The sequence below is a fragment of the Haliaeetus leucocephalus genome, unplaced genomic scaffold (genome assembly GCF_000737465.1).
Source record: "Haliaeetus leucocephalus isolate CR32 unplaced genomic scaffold, Haliaeetus_leucocephalus-4.0 Scaffold536, whole genome shotgun sequence".
NCBI lineage: Eukaryota > Metazoa > Chordata > Aves > Accipitriformes > Accipitridae > Haliaeetus > Haliaeetus leucocephalus.
Window position 1 is genome coordinate 6,580,113 of NW_010972972.1, and position 14,367 is coordinate 6,594,479.

A 14,367-nucleotide genomic window follows, 5' to 3' on the forward strand; every position below is an offset into this window, starting at 1 on the left:
CTGTCCCCTCACAGACGCACAGACCCACGCTGGCCTCTCACACAGACCCACGCTGGCCCCTCACAGACCCACGCTGGCCCCTCACAGACCCACGCTGGCCCCTCACACATCCCCACACTGTCCCCTTACAGACCCATGCTGGCCCCTCACACGTCCCCACACTGTCCCCTCACAGACCCACGCTGGCCCCTCACACGTCCCCACGCTGGCCCCTCGCAGACTCACAGCCTTCCCACCATCCGGCTGCTCCTCGCCTCCATCATCCCGGCTGCAGGCTGACCCAGCACCTCGTCCCTGACATCCAGGGCAGGATGAGCCATGGTGTGGAGCAAGGGAGGGTAAAACACCCACTTGTTGGGAATCACCAATTTTCCTTTTTTCCAATTTTCCTGTTTTTTTCACCCCTGCCTGATCCTCACCAGAATGGCAGAGGCAAACCAGGCATTGGAGTCTTGCAGCTCTCTCCCTCAAATAAATGCTGCTGCTGTTAAAAGGCAGGGTGACATGTTATTTTAAACCATTCCTATTCTCAGTTAAAACTGTCCCCATATTTCCACTGGTGACCACTTCCAGCACTTCTCACAGCACTTGCTAAATATTACTCTGTGCTTGGTTTTTTTTTTTTGGAGATAAATAGCAAATGCTGGAACACAAGATTCCCAATCTTTAATTCCCAGTCCTATCCCATGTGCATCCTGTTTTTAATACAGCTTCACAGTAAGCTGAGGACTTCATTGTTACAGCTATATTGTTTTTCTAAATACTTCTCTGTGATAAAGTTAATTTAAAATCATAAAATCTATGACGTGGTTTTGAGGGTGGGTTTTTTTCCCTTTCAGTGTGGATTATACTACATTTTATTTGCCATGTTTCTTATTTACCTGTCCTGGCTGGTTTATAGCATGGTCCCAGGCAGGGGCTGTCTGGGTGTGAGAGAAGACAGCGTGGGGACGTGGGTCTGGCGTCTCCCACCCTCCCTGGACCTCATCGGCTTGAATCCCTCTGTCTCTGGCACATTTATCAGCTTGTTTTAGTTCAGTGAATTGCTTTTTCCATCTAGTTAGGTTAGCAAAGTGTTGCCTAGAATTTGAGCCTAAGATTTAAATGGTTGGGAATAGTCTGTAGCATATGAAACCACCCTGAATCAGTTCCACAGACCTCTCCCTTGACTGGGAAAATAAAACTGTTATGGTAGGGACCTGTTCCCCTGCCGCTGCATGCAGAGGGCTTTCTTCATTTTACTGACGGTTAGTACAAGCAACAGAAAAGAAATAAGTTCTCAGTGTCTAACAGTGCCACGACATCCGTTTCTGTCGGAGAGAACTGATGTGTGTTTCCTCTGCTCTCTGCGTTTTCAGGTGGGCCACAGTGCTGAGCTGAAAAAAAGTGCTTTTAGGGTCAGAAGCGAGTTCCTGTGATGAAGAGATCACTGAAACATTACCTTTATGAGCATTAGGTCTTTCCCTGATTTATGTATTGTCTCTAGGAGTACTGGCATCAGGAGAATCTCAAATGAAATTTGGGTGTGTGAGATGAATGCATTCATGTATTGGTACCGAGAACTGTAACAGAGGAGAAGCAGAGAGACAGACTCTGCTGGTTTGCAAAGAAAGATCACAAAATTAGCCTTAACATCTCAAAGGAGTAATCTTCCTCTGGGTATGTGAGGTCGTGACACCAGCCTTAACCTTAGTGATGCTGCAAGGTAGACATTTAATTAGCAAGTGCTGAGCAAGAACCTTTCACTCCGTGAAGTCAGAAATTTTCTTTCCAGTTTCAAAATGAGCAGGAGAAAGGTCAAAATCATTACCCACATACTACTCTTCGTTACAAAAAGGCAATGATTTTTTTTGCAGGTTCTGGGACTCGCTCATTATTCTTGTCACTGGTATGAGACATCTCCAGTTCTGCCCAGAGCTGGTGAAGAGTCATTTTGCAATTTCATCTCATGAATCAAGTCCTTGGGCAAAAATGCTCCTATCCAACAGTGCTTGAAACACAGCAGCTGATAGATGAAGAAATGAAAATTACAACCCGTGACCAAAGCATGGAGCCATTTAATATTAATGTCCTTTTACATTTTTCTTACAGTTAAAAGAAAGGGTGATGTGACAGACAGAACCACTTAAACTCCTGAAATAGCACCGCAGAGAGGGATACAAAGAGGCTTGGGGTAAGTTATGAGACTTCCCTGAGGTTGTACATCAGGTCAGGATGGAGGAGGAGAAGAACTAAGGTGCACTCATCCCATTTGTGACTTTATGCTCTGAATGCATTGATTCCCATACAAATAGTGCAGTCATCAGCTCCAATAAGCTCAAGAAGTGGGTCCGTATGAATCTCATGAGGTTCAACAAGGCCAAGTGCAAGGTTCTGCACCCGGGTGGGGGCAACCCCCACTATCCATACAGGCTGGGGGATGAAGGGATGGAGAGCAGCCCTGCAGAGAAGGACTTGGGGGTACTGGTGGACGAAAAGTTGGACATGACCCGGCAGTGTGCGCTCGCAGCCCAGAAAGCCAACCGTGTCCTGGGCTGCATCACCAGCAGCGTGGCCAGCAGGTCGAGGGAGGGGAGTCTGCCCCTCTGCTCCGCTCTGGTGAGACCTCACCTGTGGTTCTGCATCCAGCTCAGGGAGACCTTACAGCAGCCTTCCAGTAATTAAAGGGGGCCTACAAGAAAGATGGGGAGGGTCTCTTTATCAGGGAGTATCATGATAGGACGAGGTGATGGTTTTAAACTAAAAGAGGGCAGATTCAGACTAGATATAAGGAAGAATTTTTTTTATGCTGAGGGTGGTGAAACACTGGCCCAGGTTGCCCAGAGAGGTGGTCGATGCCCCATCCCTGGACACATTCAAGGTCAGGTTGGACGGGGCTCTGAGCAACCTGATCTGGTTGAAGATGTACCTGCCCATGGCAAGGGGGTTGGACTAGATGACCTTGAAAGGTCCCTTCCAACCCAAACCGTTCCATGATTCTATGATCAGCGGAGATCAAACAGCTTGGTAACCGAACACTCATGGACCTCATACTCCAGCTAAGCTAACCAGGAATGTGTCATAACCTGGCTTTTTTCCCTGTGATCGTATCTCTGCTTGCCCTTCAACCTGGCACATATTGCCACTTTTCAGGTTGTACATACTAGATCCAAGGTGTAAACCAGGTGCATGTCCCTGATATTACTGTAGACAGCAGCAATCTAATTGGAAATTAGTTAGGTCCCTTCTCAGCCCTGGTGGTTTTGGGAGTCCCAGTTTATTCTCTAAGAATCTGGGGTTTCTTTTTGTTTGTTTGTTTGGGGTTTTTTTGGTGAAAAAGCCCAAAAAGGCGATCTGGAAAGAGATGCAGCAGTGGGGACTCACACAAACCCTGCAGAGCAGTCCTTGGGCCGCAGCAAATTCTCCTGAGGAAAGCAGGGTGTGCAGCAAGGGCCCTGGTAGCATGCACAGCCCAGTTTTCAGTGCCAGCATCAAGACCTGCCAAAGTACAAAACGGCCTTTAAAATATCTCCTTGCAACCTGGGTGGCTTTGTCAATTTTTTTGGATCATAAATCTACTGAATGCTACACTGATCTTGGAAATAAGGACAGCACTAGTTGACTGGGGGGCTGCACAGATCCTTACAGTCTGTAGTGAATGTTAGTTACTTTTGCACATTAAAATAGAGCCATGCAGCTACAGACTGGCTTGTTAACTTGAACAAGGAGCTGAAGACTAGAACCCACCCTGTCTCCTTTCCCTGGATGGTAACACTTGTAAATGATCTTTCACAGCTAAAGTATGTAGAGTAATTTTAAAAAGAAGGAGAAATGGGAACTAGAGAAATAATGTCATTGTAATGCAGCAAACTGACAGATGCTGAAGCTAATGTGCCTGGGTTTTTCTTGCACAACTGGAGATGGTAGGGTGTATGAATCCTAATGCAGGATCTGAAAATACTTTGACAGTATTTCCTTAAGAGGTCTGATAATACTCTTTTGTGTAAGATTTGCAGTACTTTCATATAAGACCCTGAAAAAAGTACATTAAACATATATTCCTCTTTGAAGAAGAAAAGTGTTACCCCCATTTCAAAGATGAAGACACTGAAACACAGAGAGGTTATGTGATTTGTCCAAGAATCTTTCAATACTCCCAGGTGTAAAGCCCAAGTATCCCAACTCCCAAACTTTTCTCTCAAAGCGCTATAAAGGATTCTTTCAAAGATCGCTTGTTAGAAACTAAATGTCTTGTACTTACAGCTGCCCACAGCCAAAACCACCAGCACCAGCAGACACTGAGCCCGAGGACTTATAATAACGGTTGTTTCACAAGTGCTTTCCAAAAAACCAAAAAAGAATGGGCAGAGTCTCTGGAAATTTATTATATATAGTTGCTGGCAAGCATCTGCCTGAGGAGGAGTTTTGAGTGAAAGGAGTTCTGTGGAAGTTTTAACTAATGCCGTATGAGGGGGGACTTCCTTGAGCAACTGAGCAATGCTGAAGAGAGAACAGAAATGTAGAGATCCCAGTGTCAAAGCACAGTTAATTGAATCTGCCCAAAATTTATCTAGATCCTGGCACCCATTTCCTTTTGGAGCTCATCAAATCTATTAGAGGCTTCTGAAGATCTGGTTTTTGGGCACAAATGCATCCTGTCTGAGCAGAAGTGGAGATTCCAGTTAGGAAATGAAAGTCGTAAGACAGATACATAAGGAGCTACAGAGCCTGACCCTCCCCTGTTCTTCCACCAAGGTGGGTTGCAAACAAGCAGGTAGAATTAGTGGGATCTTTTCAGTAGGAAACCTGTCTGATGGGCGAGTTGTAGCTAAGGAAGGAGTCAAGGCGATGGCTCCTTCCTTAACTATACAAAATGGAAAAGCATAGCTGGAAGACTTAGGCTCAAACACGATCAGAAAAACAGTGGGAATTAGAATCATAGAATCATAGAATCATTTAGGTTGGAAAAGACCTTTAAATCATCAAGTCCAACCATAAACCTAACACAATTAATTTGCTTCTAGGCTTGCAAGGGTCAGAATCAGTACAGGCAAGTCGATAAACTAGAACAAAAATTGGTGTCACAGGAGACAGCTACATTTGAGACAGATGCATATGTTTGCATGGCTTAATTATCTTTTCTATGCTTTTTTCTGTGCATGTTCCCAATAAAAAAATCTTGAGGTGCTCAAAGAGTAAGGCAGTCATAATACTGACAAGGGAGAGGCATCTAAGAAACTACTAAGATAAGTTTTGGGTGGAAGAAGAACATATGAGAAGGAATGCATCTCCCCTCTGACAACCAGAGGAGAACAGCAGCGTGACTGCTGACAGCTGGTTGCTGTCTATCTTAGCCAAATCACTCCTGGCACCGCTGACAGTACTGACTACTGTCTCCACTAGCAACATGGAGAGTTTTAGACACCCAGCATATGTGGAGACACCTAAATATAAGTGTCTTAATCTGGAGCTGGTTCCCAGTGCACTCACATATTTTGTGGTGCGTCACAGTGCCACATGCCTTCATGAAAAGAAATGTTGCATTGCTAATGGTACAAGCAGATAGATTTACTTTTGTACTTTGTATAGTCTTTTGTGCCAAGATTTCTTGTACTTTTGTATTAAGAGTCCCTTCTCAAAAAATAAAAACACAAGGTTTAAGCATTGTAGTAGAAGGCAGCACGTGTAGCCATCTGGGAATGTATCAGCCAGAAGAATATAATCTCTGCTACCACCAAGTACATGTTATCACATCTAAACAAAGATGACTGACATGAATGTCTTCAAAAGCATCATGACAAATTTCCAATGTTGAGTCACATTAGTAGCTGGCATTTCTGACTTCAGGTTATTAACTAATACCCACATCTAATTCCGAGCATGTTCTCTGGGCTATGTGCGTGGGAAGATGGATGGAATAGTTTCCCTATGGACTCCTGTTCTTGATGTCTTTTATTTCAAGATAATTAGTGTGCCTCAGCGTGGTGTATTTGACATTTATTCAATAGTAGGATGGGTACAGAAGGAGCTGTGGCAGAACAGCTTGTTTTCTAGCAGCGATGCAGATCTGTTTCCACAAGCAGACAGGCTATTAAAGAAGATAAACAAGAATAACAGCTACAAAATAATGAAAATTCTCTGAAGAATGACTACTGATAAAGCAGAGATGAGAATGAGCAGGAAAGCATCTCCCCAAATAAAGGGCAGCGCACAGCTACAGCATTGCAGGGACAAGCAGGCAAGGAGATGTTGGGAGCAAACTCTTAGGAGTCAGCTCAGCCGTGTCACATACTGTACCCAGGGTGAGAAAATGGGGCCACTCCTTCCCTTCTCCCTATCTTATGCCCTAGTCAAAGAAAGTTATAAGAAAATTTTAAGCTACCTCTTGCACTGCAAGATCTGAGCTCTGGGAATAGGCTAATGATGGGTTCTTTAATGTCTCTCTACCTCTTTACTGCTAGTGAGATTCAACTTCAAAAAAAGGTTGGTTAGTAGATTTGGGGGAAAATAACCCATAACAGAGTTGATAAGCAGGAAGAAACAGCAGTTCTGAAAAAGACCCACTACAGTCATGAGAGGGGTCATCTCCTTAACAGAGCTTGCAAATGGGCAAACAGCAATGATAGCTGATGCGGTCTGTGAACACATGGACCTCATATCGCAGCGTGGGCACCACATTTCCAAAATCATTGCTTCTGATGCAATTCCCTGTCTGAGTCAGCAGGTGACAGTTGGACCCCATGCTTGCCTGGCAGCTCTGGAGCTGCACGCCACCAGCCTGGGTGATGAAGCTCTGCTGCTACTGCTGGGAATAGCAAGAGAGCCACGTTACTCTTCAGTTTGTGCAAGCCAGAGCTTCTGCTGCTCTTCCCTGCCTGCTTCCCACCACCCACCGTCTCCTCCTTACTGCCAGCATGAGCATTTGTGCAGCCATGCTGCGAACTGGGTCAGGCAAACCAACTTAGGGTAAACCAAACTTTTTCCTGGACTAATTTTAGTCTGGATGAATCCCTCCCAAACCAGCTCGACACCCTAGCACACAAACACTGCTGCTGGGGAGCAGGAGGATGGTGGCACTGCTGTGTCTGACAGCGTGCAGGCTTATGCCATTTTGAAGCGTTGATGAAGTGGTGGCATGAATCATAGAATCATGGAATCATTTAGGCTGGAAAAGACCTTTAAGATCATCGAGTCCAACTGTTAAACTAACACTGCCAAGTCCGCCACTAAACCATGTCCCCAAGCACCACATCTACATGTCTTTTAAATACCTCCAGGGACGGTGACTCAACCACTTCCCTGGGCAGCCTGTTCCAATGCTTGACAACCCTTTTGGTGAAGAAATTTTTCCTAATACGCAACCTAAATCTCCCCTGGCACAACTTGAGGCTGTTTCCTTTCATCCTATCACTAGTTACTTGTTAGAAGAGACCAGTACACACCTCACTACACCCTCCTTTCACGTAGTTGTAGACAGCGATAAGGTCTCCCCTCAGCCTTCTTTTCTCCGGGCTAAACAACCCCAGTTCCCTCAGCCACTCCTCATAAGACACGTGCTCCAGGCCCTTCACCAGCTTCGCTGTTCTTCTTTGGATGTGCTCCAGCACCTCAATGTCTTTCTTGTAGTGAGCGGCCCAGAACTGAACACAGTATTCGAGGTGCGGCCTCACCAGTGCTGAGTACAGGGGGACAATCGCTTCCCTAGTGCTGCTGGCCAAACTATTTCTGGTACGAGCCAGGATGCTATTGGCCTTCTTGGCCACCTGGGCATACGGCTGGCTCATGTTCAGCTGGCTGTCGACCAACACCCCCAGGTCTTTTTCCACCAGGCAGCTTTGTTGGGGTCGTTGTGAGCCAAGTGCAGGACCTGGCACTGAGCCTTGCTGAACCTCATACAGCTGTTGCTTCACAGCAGCTTCAGCTCATGCAAATTGTGGCTGAGATGGGCCCACTCCCCTTGATCTCCACTCCATAGTGTGCACTGGCACTTCTGAAACCACCTGCTGGGTTGGCTTAAAGAGGTGAGCAAGCCTAAAAATAACCAATTATAAACAAATATCTGGGGTTTGGGTGAACAGGGTTGTGTGATCCCCGGAGGAACTGTGCTCTTGCACAGCTCCAACAGGCATAGAGTCCCGAAGAAGAACCGCTGGCTGGGGAGGGCACACAGCGATGCCACCCGACAGTAGCCACATGTAGCAGGAGTGCACCTTGTTCTGGGTGAAGTCACTCGCTCCATGAGAACTCTGGGCAGATACAGATCCTCACTTGGATGCAACAATTTTTTACCTGGCAAAGGTCAGGGAAGGAAAGTGCACACGTTCAATGAGTGTTAAAATAAACTCCCATGACGCACGTGGCCCTGCAGCGTGCTGGAGTGTTTCTCCAGTGGTCACAACAATCGCATTACTCAGCTGGCATCATGTTTGTTTTGCTGGTAACAAAATTATATACATCCTCTTCCTCCTGCGGTCCCATGCACTTTCTCTCACACTCTTGTTCTCTCTTTTTCTTCGTTTCACTGTAGCTATTCTTGTACTGTGACATTTTGCTCCTGGCTTGACATTTTTGTCTGGTTTACGGAAGGAGTGTGCAGGTCTTAATATATTACTCATCATTTTTTTAAGAAAAAGTATCTTTTCGTCTTTTGTTTTTTCCTCCTTTAAGTTTCCTGCTTTGAGATTTCTGGATGATTTCCTGACCCAGGCTGACGTGCCTGGTAACTGTAAAATTACAGTTTTCACCTTCAGGGCACAGTGTGTGTGTGTCTTGGTATTGCAGATTGGCTTGAGGGTAAGAATGAGTTTACTGAAGTTCTTAGCTGAGGATTTCTTTTTGGTTTATGAAAATGCTGTGGGGTCTGCTTCTGATCTCAGTCATACTTGCTTTATACTGAAGTAACTAGATGGGCATAAGTTGAAACAAGCGAGGTTCAGACTGGACATAAGGAGAAGCTTTCCCTCCATGCGGATGGTCAAGCAGTGGGACAGGACCCTGGGAAGGTTGTGCATTGCTATTCTTGGAGGTTTTCAAGACCTGACTGGATAAAGTCCTGAGCAACCTAGCCCGATCTCAGAGTTGACCCTGCTTTGAGCAGGAGGTTGGACCTGAGACCTCCCGAGGTCCACTCCATCCTGAACTGTGATCCTACAAACAAACTTCTGTGATACCTGCTTTGCAGCACGGAAATGAGAGAAGCAGCAGGTCTCTAGTACAGAAGAAAAGAGAAGAAGGAGTAAGAACTTCATTAATGCCTTAAGATTTATGCTTTTGAGTTTAAAAAGACTTTGAAGACACTGAACACTGCTAAACAGCATTTTTAAAATTTTAAAACTCTTTCCACTCAGAATCTAAAAGCATTTAACAAATAAAGGCAAACACAGTTGTTTCCACATCACACATGAGTACTTGCATCTTCTGACCCCCAATGAGTCTCCTGCCTAGTCTGGGTCCCCAGTTCCCACAGCTCACACCTCTCCTGGCTCATTCTCTGACAGAAGACCACAGAGTGCAGGGAAAAAGGATCGTCTGAAGTACAGTCATCCCAAAGGGATTCATCCCAGTGCTTCCCACAGGAGCTGACTCCCTGCTGAACAGCATGTGCCTGCGGATGGCTGCACGAGAGGGGTGATGCCAGTGACCTGCCAGCTCTGCAGTAAATGGGATTGCATTTGGGGCTCTTGTGCACCCCAGTGCTGCACGGACTCCTTTAGCAGAGGCTGAGCCAGCAGTGGTTTGCTGGGGGGGGGATGCCTGTGAAAAGATTGCCCACATTACCCCAAACTGCCAGTGAGGGAGGATGGGGAGCAGGGAGAGTGGGAGGAGGTGGCAGTAATTTAGAGGAGCTGGCCCTGACCTGCAGAAGTCTTGGTGGGGTGAGGAAGAGATGGGAGAAATCAGCTTCTCAAGCTAATAAGTTAGAGGCAGCCATTGCATTGCTGTCTGGAAGGTTGCTGTGGTGGGTTCATGGCCTCTGAGGCTTGCTTTAGCTCAGATTTGGGGAAAAAGGCAGTGTCTTCTGACCCATAACTGTCCCCCGTGATGCCAGCCCCGCTCTCCTTCTAGTGATGCTCAAATAGCAAGTACACAGACAGTATAAACTGCAAACCTGCACCTGAAAGTAGCTGAATTCAGCCACACTTCTGTATTTTAAAGGGATATTATTGGTTCAAACACAACTAGAACAACAACTGCTGCAAATCAGTGTGTGCCAGTAAAAATGGAGTGGGTCTCTGAGACGTCTTCTCAAACAAGGTTCCCTTATTGCAGCTGCAGCTCACAGCTCCCAGATGGACATTTATGGGTTCATCTGCTCCTTGTCACAGCAAGAAAAAGCACCAGGTCTGATCCCTGACAGTTGGAATAAATGATCTTTTTTCCAGTCTGATGTCTGAAATAAGACCTTTTAAAAGAGACAACTGCTTCAAAGCAGAAATAATTTCTCTCAGGAGATTAATCCCTGAAAAAAACATTCTGAACTGGCAGGTTTTTGGCAGCAGAAAGAGAAGACAGAAGGAATAGCAATTTTTACCATCCCGACTGTCACTTTTCACATTTCTTTGCGCAGAGCACAAAGAGAACAGTATCGAATCAAAGGCATCTCAAAATTCATGTTGGGTAGAGATAAAAATGAAGTAGCTGAGATTCGGGTGTGAAGAACTTTACTCACCAGGATGGCAGCACCAGGCCTTGCTAGGCGAGCCACAAGCGCACATTTCTGTTTTCATAACAGTAACTCCTGTCCACTTTGTGCTCATTTTATTAATCCCCTGCCCACATCAGCCCCTGCCTGCATTAGCCCCTGCCTGTACTGTGATTGCCAGAGCAGTGTAGTCTGGCATGGCATCTGCAGTGGTCCAGAGGTAGCCAAGACACATGTTATTTGATGTGACAGATGAAGTTTGGTAGTGATTTCAAATCAGCACAACTAGGAGGTAAAATGCCTTCACTGCACTGAAACAGTCATCCCTTGCAGAGGGCCTTGCTCTGATCTCTACACATCTGGGCTATGGCTCTGGAGAGATGTCATAGAATCACAGAATCACAGAATGGTTTGGGTTGGAAGGGACCTTTCAAGGTCATCTCATCCAACCCCCCTGCCATGGGCAGGGACATCTTCAACCAGATCAGGTTGCTCAGAGCCCCGTCCAACCTGACCTTGAATATGTCCAGGGATGGGGCATCGACCACCTCTCTGGGCAACCTGGGCCAGGGTTTCACCACCCTCAGCGTAAAACATTTCTTCCTTATATCTAGTCTGAATCTGCCCTCTTTTAGTTTAAAACAATTACCCCTTGTCCTATCACTACAGGCCCTACTAGGAAGTCTGTCCCCATCTTTCTTGTAGGCCCCCTTTAAGTACTGGAAGGCTGCTATAAGGTCTCCCCGGAGCCTTCTCTTCTCCAGGCTGAACAACCCCAGCTCTCTCAGACTTTCCTCACAGCAGAGGTGTTCCAGCCCTTAGACCGTTTTTGTGGCCTCCTCTGGACCCGCTCCAACAGGTCTGTTGTCTCTCTTGTGCTGAGGACCCCAGAGCTGGACGCAGAACTGCAGGTGGGGTCTCACCTGGCCATGTCCCCAGTGTCCCTTCTGGGGCTGCTGTCCCCAAAGACCTGCCAACATCACTGCGTGCCAGCCCGCTCTCTAACTGAGCTCTTCCAGAGGATCCTTCTTAAAACCAATGCTGTGATGAGTGTTTAACCTAACCGGGATGGTTTCGGCAGGTCTGTGAAGTCGTGTTGGTTGACCAGAGGGGAAGGTGATCTCTGGCAGGGTGGCTGGTGAGCAGCTGGGGACAAACTAGAGACAAGGGCATCTTTGCTGGGGTCAATGAAGGCCAAAGCATCCAAGGTTTGTGAGTGGAAACACCAGCTCCCAGGGGCACAGGAAGCTCGGAGGAGTGGAGCTGCCTGCCATGTCGGCTCCGAGATGGGTCAAAAGATGACAACTGCTGAGAGAAGGACCATCAACACAGAAAGTCACACCGGCTCTGACCCCTCTCCCCAGGTGCAGCAAGGAGCTTCCTTAACTACTTCCTTAATGCACCCTGCAGTGCACACAGCCTGTGGCACAGCCTTACGCGTGCGTTTCCTTGTTTTTCTTCCCCTTTGCCACAGCCTCGGAATGTGATTTTTTTTATCAATGAATAGATCGGGGGGGGGGACACGGACAGGAACATTTCTGGCTATGGGTCACATCTACTAGGATCCTGCCTGAATGAACTGCAGAGCTCAGCCCTAGCGATTCCCTCCCAGCACCCCCAGGGAAGGGTTTATTATGGAATGAGATGTAGTGAAAAAGTTTGTCCTTCCAAATGACTGCAGGACTGGCAGCTAGTGCTTGCAGCACTTGATTGATGCTGGTGTCCTGTGTGGGGAGGTTGGCTGACCCTTCCAGGGTATTGCACGGGAACCTGTGGGCATGCAACTGTTGTAACAGGTATCAAGGAAAAATAAATCCATAGCTTAAGCACTGAGCACCACCTCCTTACGTACCAAGCCAGGAGACCTCTCCATCACCGGAGGTCTTAGAGACCCAGCTGGACGTCAGTGGAGATGGCCAGCCAGGATCAAACCCCTCCGGGGTGAGGGCGACGGAGAAGGTGACCTCTGAGCTCCTTCCAGCCCTACGGCAGAAGGGAGGCACGTGGCGATGATTCCAGAAACACAGCCAGGGATGCTCTGATGTCTTCGGGATAGGCTTTTTCTTCTGAGCTTGTGTAGCTCATAGCACAGCTGGGCTCTAGCCCAGGCGCCAAACTCCTGCACTCTTCAAATAATTCATGTAATTAGTACAGGCAAACAGAGCAGCCGGTAGCCCTGTTGCTGCTGTGGCCCTCAAGTACAATTTGCTTGAAAAAAACCCACGGGATTTTGCTGAAAGACTTGGGGCTGCGTAGGGAGGGGGTTGCCATACCTGGAGGTGCGATGAGCAGCCTAAGCTGGGCACTCCACTCCTGGCTCTGCCTGTGACAGCTCCATCACCTCTCCGCGACATCCCGGCCTTGCCAAAGTCAACAGGAATTTTGTCCCGGACTTCATGAGAGCCAAGGTGTTGCCCTTTGCATCCGTCTGTAGCTCTCTGTGAGCTGTGACAGTCCCTCTTGCCAGGCACCTGTTTCACAGCCGCCACCTTTGTCGTCCCCTCCCCTTCCTGCTATTAAGCCCTGACTTGCGTTAGCTCTAAAGCTCCCCAAGGGAGGCTCTCGTGCCAGAAAAACGGGCTCTGCAATCAAAGGAATCAGTGAGGATTCAAGAGACTCAGATAATGTTTAAGGTACCCAAAGGAAAAGGTACGACAGAACAGCAAGTTACTGTATCTTGAAGAAAAAAATACCACTTTAAAAATACTCAAACCCTGACAGAAGGATAAAACATGACCCATCCATGGCTCCCGTCCACACAGATTTCCTCCCTGCTTCAAAAGCAGGATATTGACAGTAAATACCCCAGCGACGCAACCACGCTCATCTCTGCCGTCTTATTTACGAGGATCCCAGACCTATTACACACAACTCTCCTCATCTTACGCATGCAGTGCTGCGACAAGCCAAAAAGGAAGAGCATTTGGCTTTGATCTCCAGCAAGAAGTTGATGCTTAATCATAAAAAAAAGGAAATAACTCAATACACACACAATGTTGGTGCAAAATACGAGCCTCTCCTGCCAAGGGCAGAGGCCTGGAGCGGCTCTCCTGAAGTTGGTGGTTGAGGCGATGATCCCACCCGAAGCAAGCTGGGTGCTGCTCCACATGCTCGAATACGAGCTGATGTGCTCACCTGGTGAGGTTTATGGTGTTTTTTTCCTCATTTTCCCCCTCCCCAGGCTGTATTAATTTCATAAGCCATTATAGTGCTTGCTCCTTTTCATCGAGAAAATGACTAAACAAAGGGAAGTGCCTTCCCTTCCTTGCAAATACCTGCACAGAAGTTAACGCTGTTGTCAGACGACAGCTGAATTACCTGCGGCGACCAAGGGTAGATTACCAGCGAGGCGTATTTTTGATAAAAACAAGAGTTTATTAACACCGTTGATTGCTCTATAAAAACAAAACATACTTTCACACACTTAATCCGGTTGATAAGTTGGAAGGACTGCGGGCTGGGAACGGTTTGCTCAGGTTTTAATGGTTGACTCATTAGCGGTCCAACGAGACTTGCTTATTTTCTACATTTGGAATAAAAAGGTGAGGTGGGAATGTCTTATCGCTTTCAAAGCCGTGGGGTGACTAACTGCAGCGCAGATCAGTGCTTCAGCAGCACAATAACCTTATTTACAGTCCACGACCTTGAGGCGCCACCCCAGAATCCCAATTTTACCCCATTTTGAGCAGGTCTGCAATTGCCCAGCCCACCCCGACCCAGCCCCACCGGGACGTCCCGTCCCCGTG

At 47.2% G+C, this 14,367-nt stretch overlaps 1 protein-coding gene across 1 annotated transcript in view; it reads right to left on the reverse strand.

The window, feature by feature from the left end:
* Window positions 1-12,975, reverse strand: part of POLD3 (polymerase (DNA-directed), delta 3, accessory subunit) — a 42,394-nt gene extending 29,419 nt beyond the window's left edge. The window contains 1 exon segment of the mRNA XM_010576758.1: window positions 12,895-12,975. Within this exon segment, the coding sequence (XP_010575060.1) occupies window positions 12,895-12,975 (81 nt within the window).
* Window positions 12,976-14,367: the final 1,392 nt, after the last annotated feature.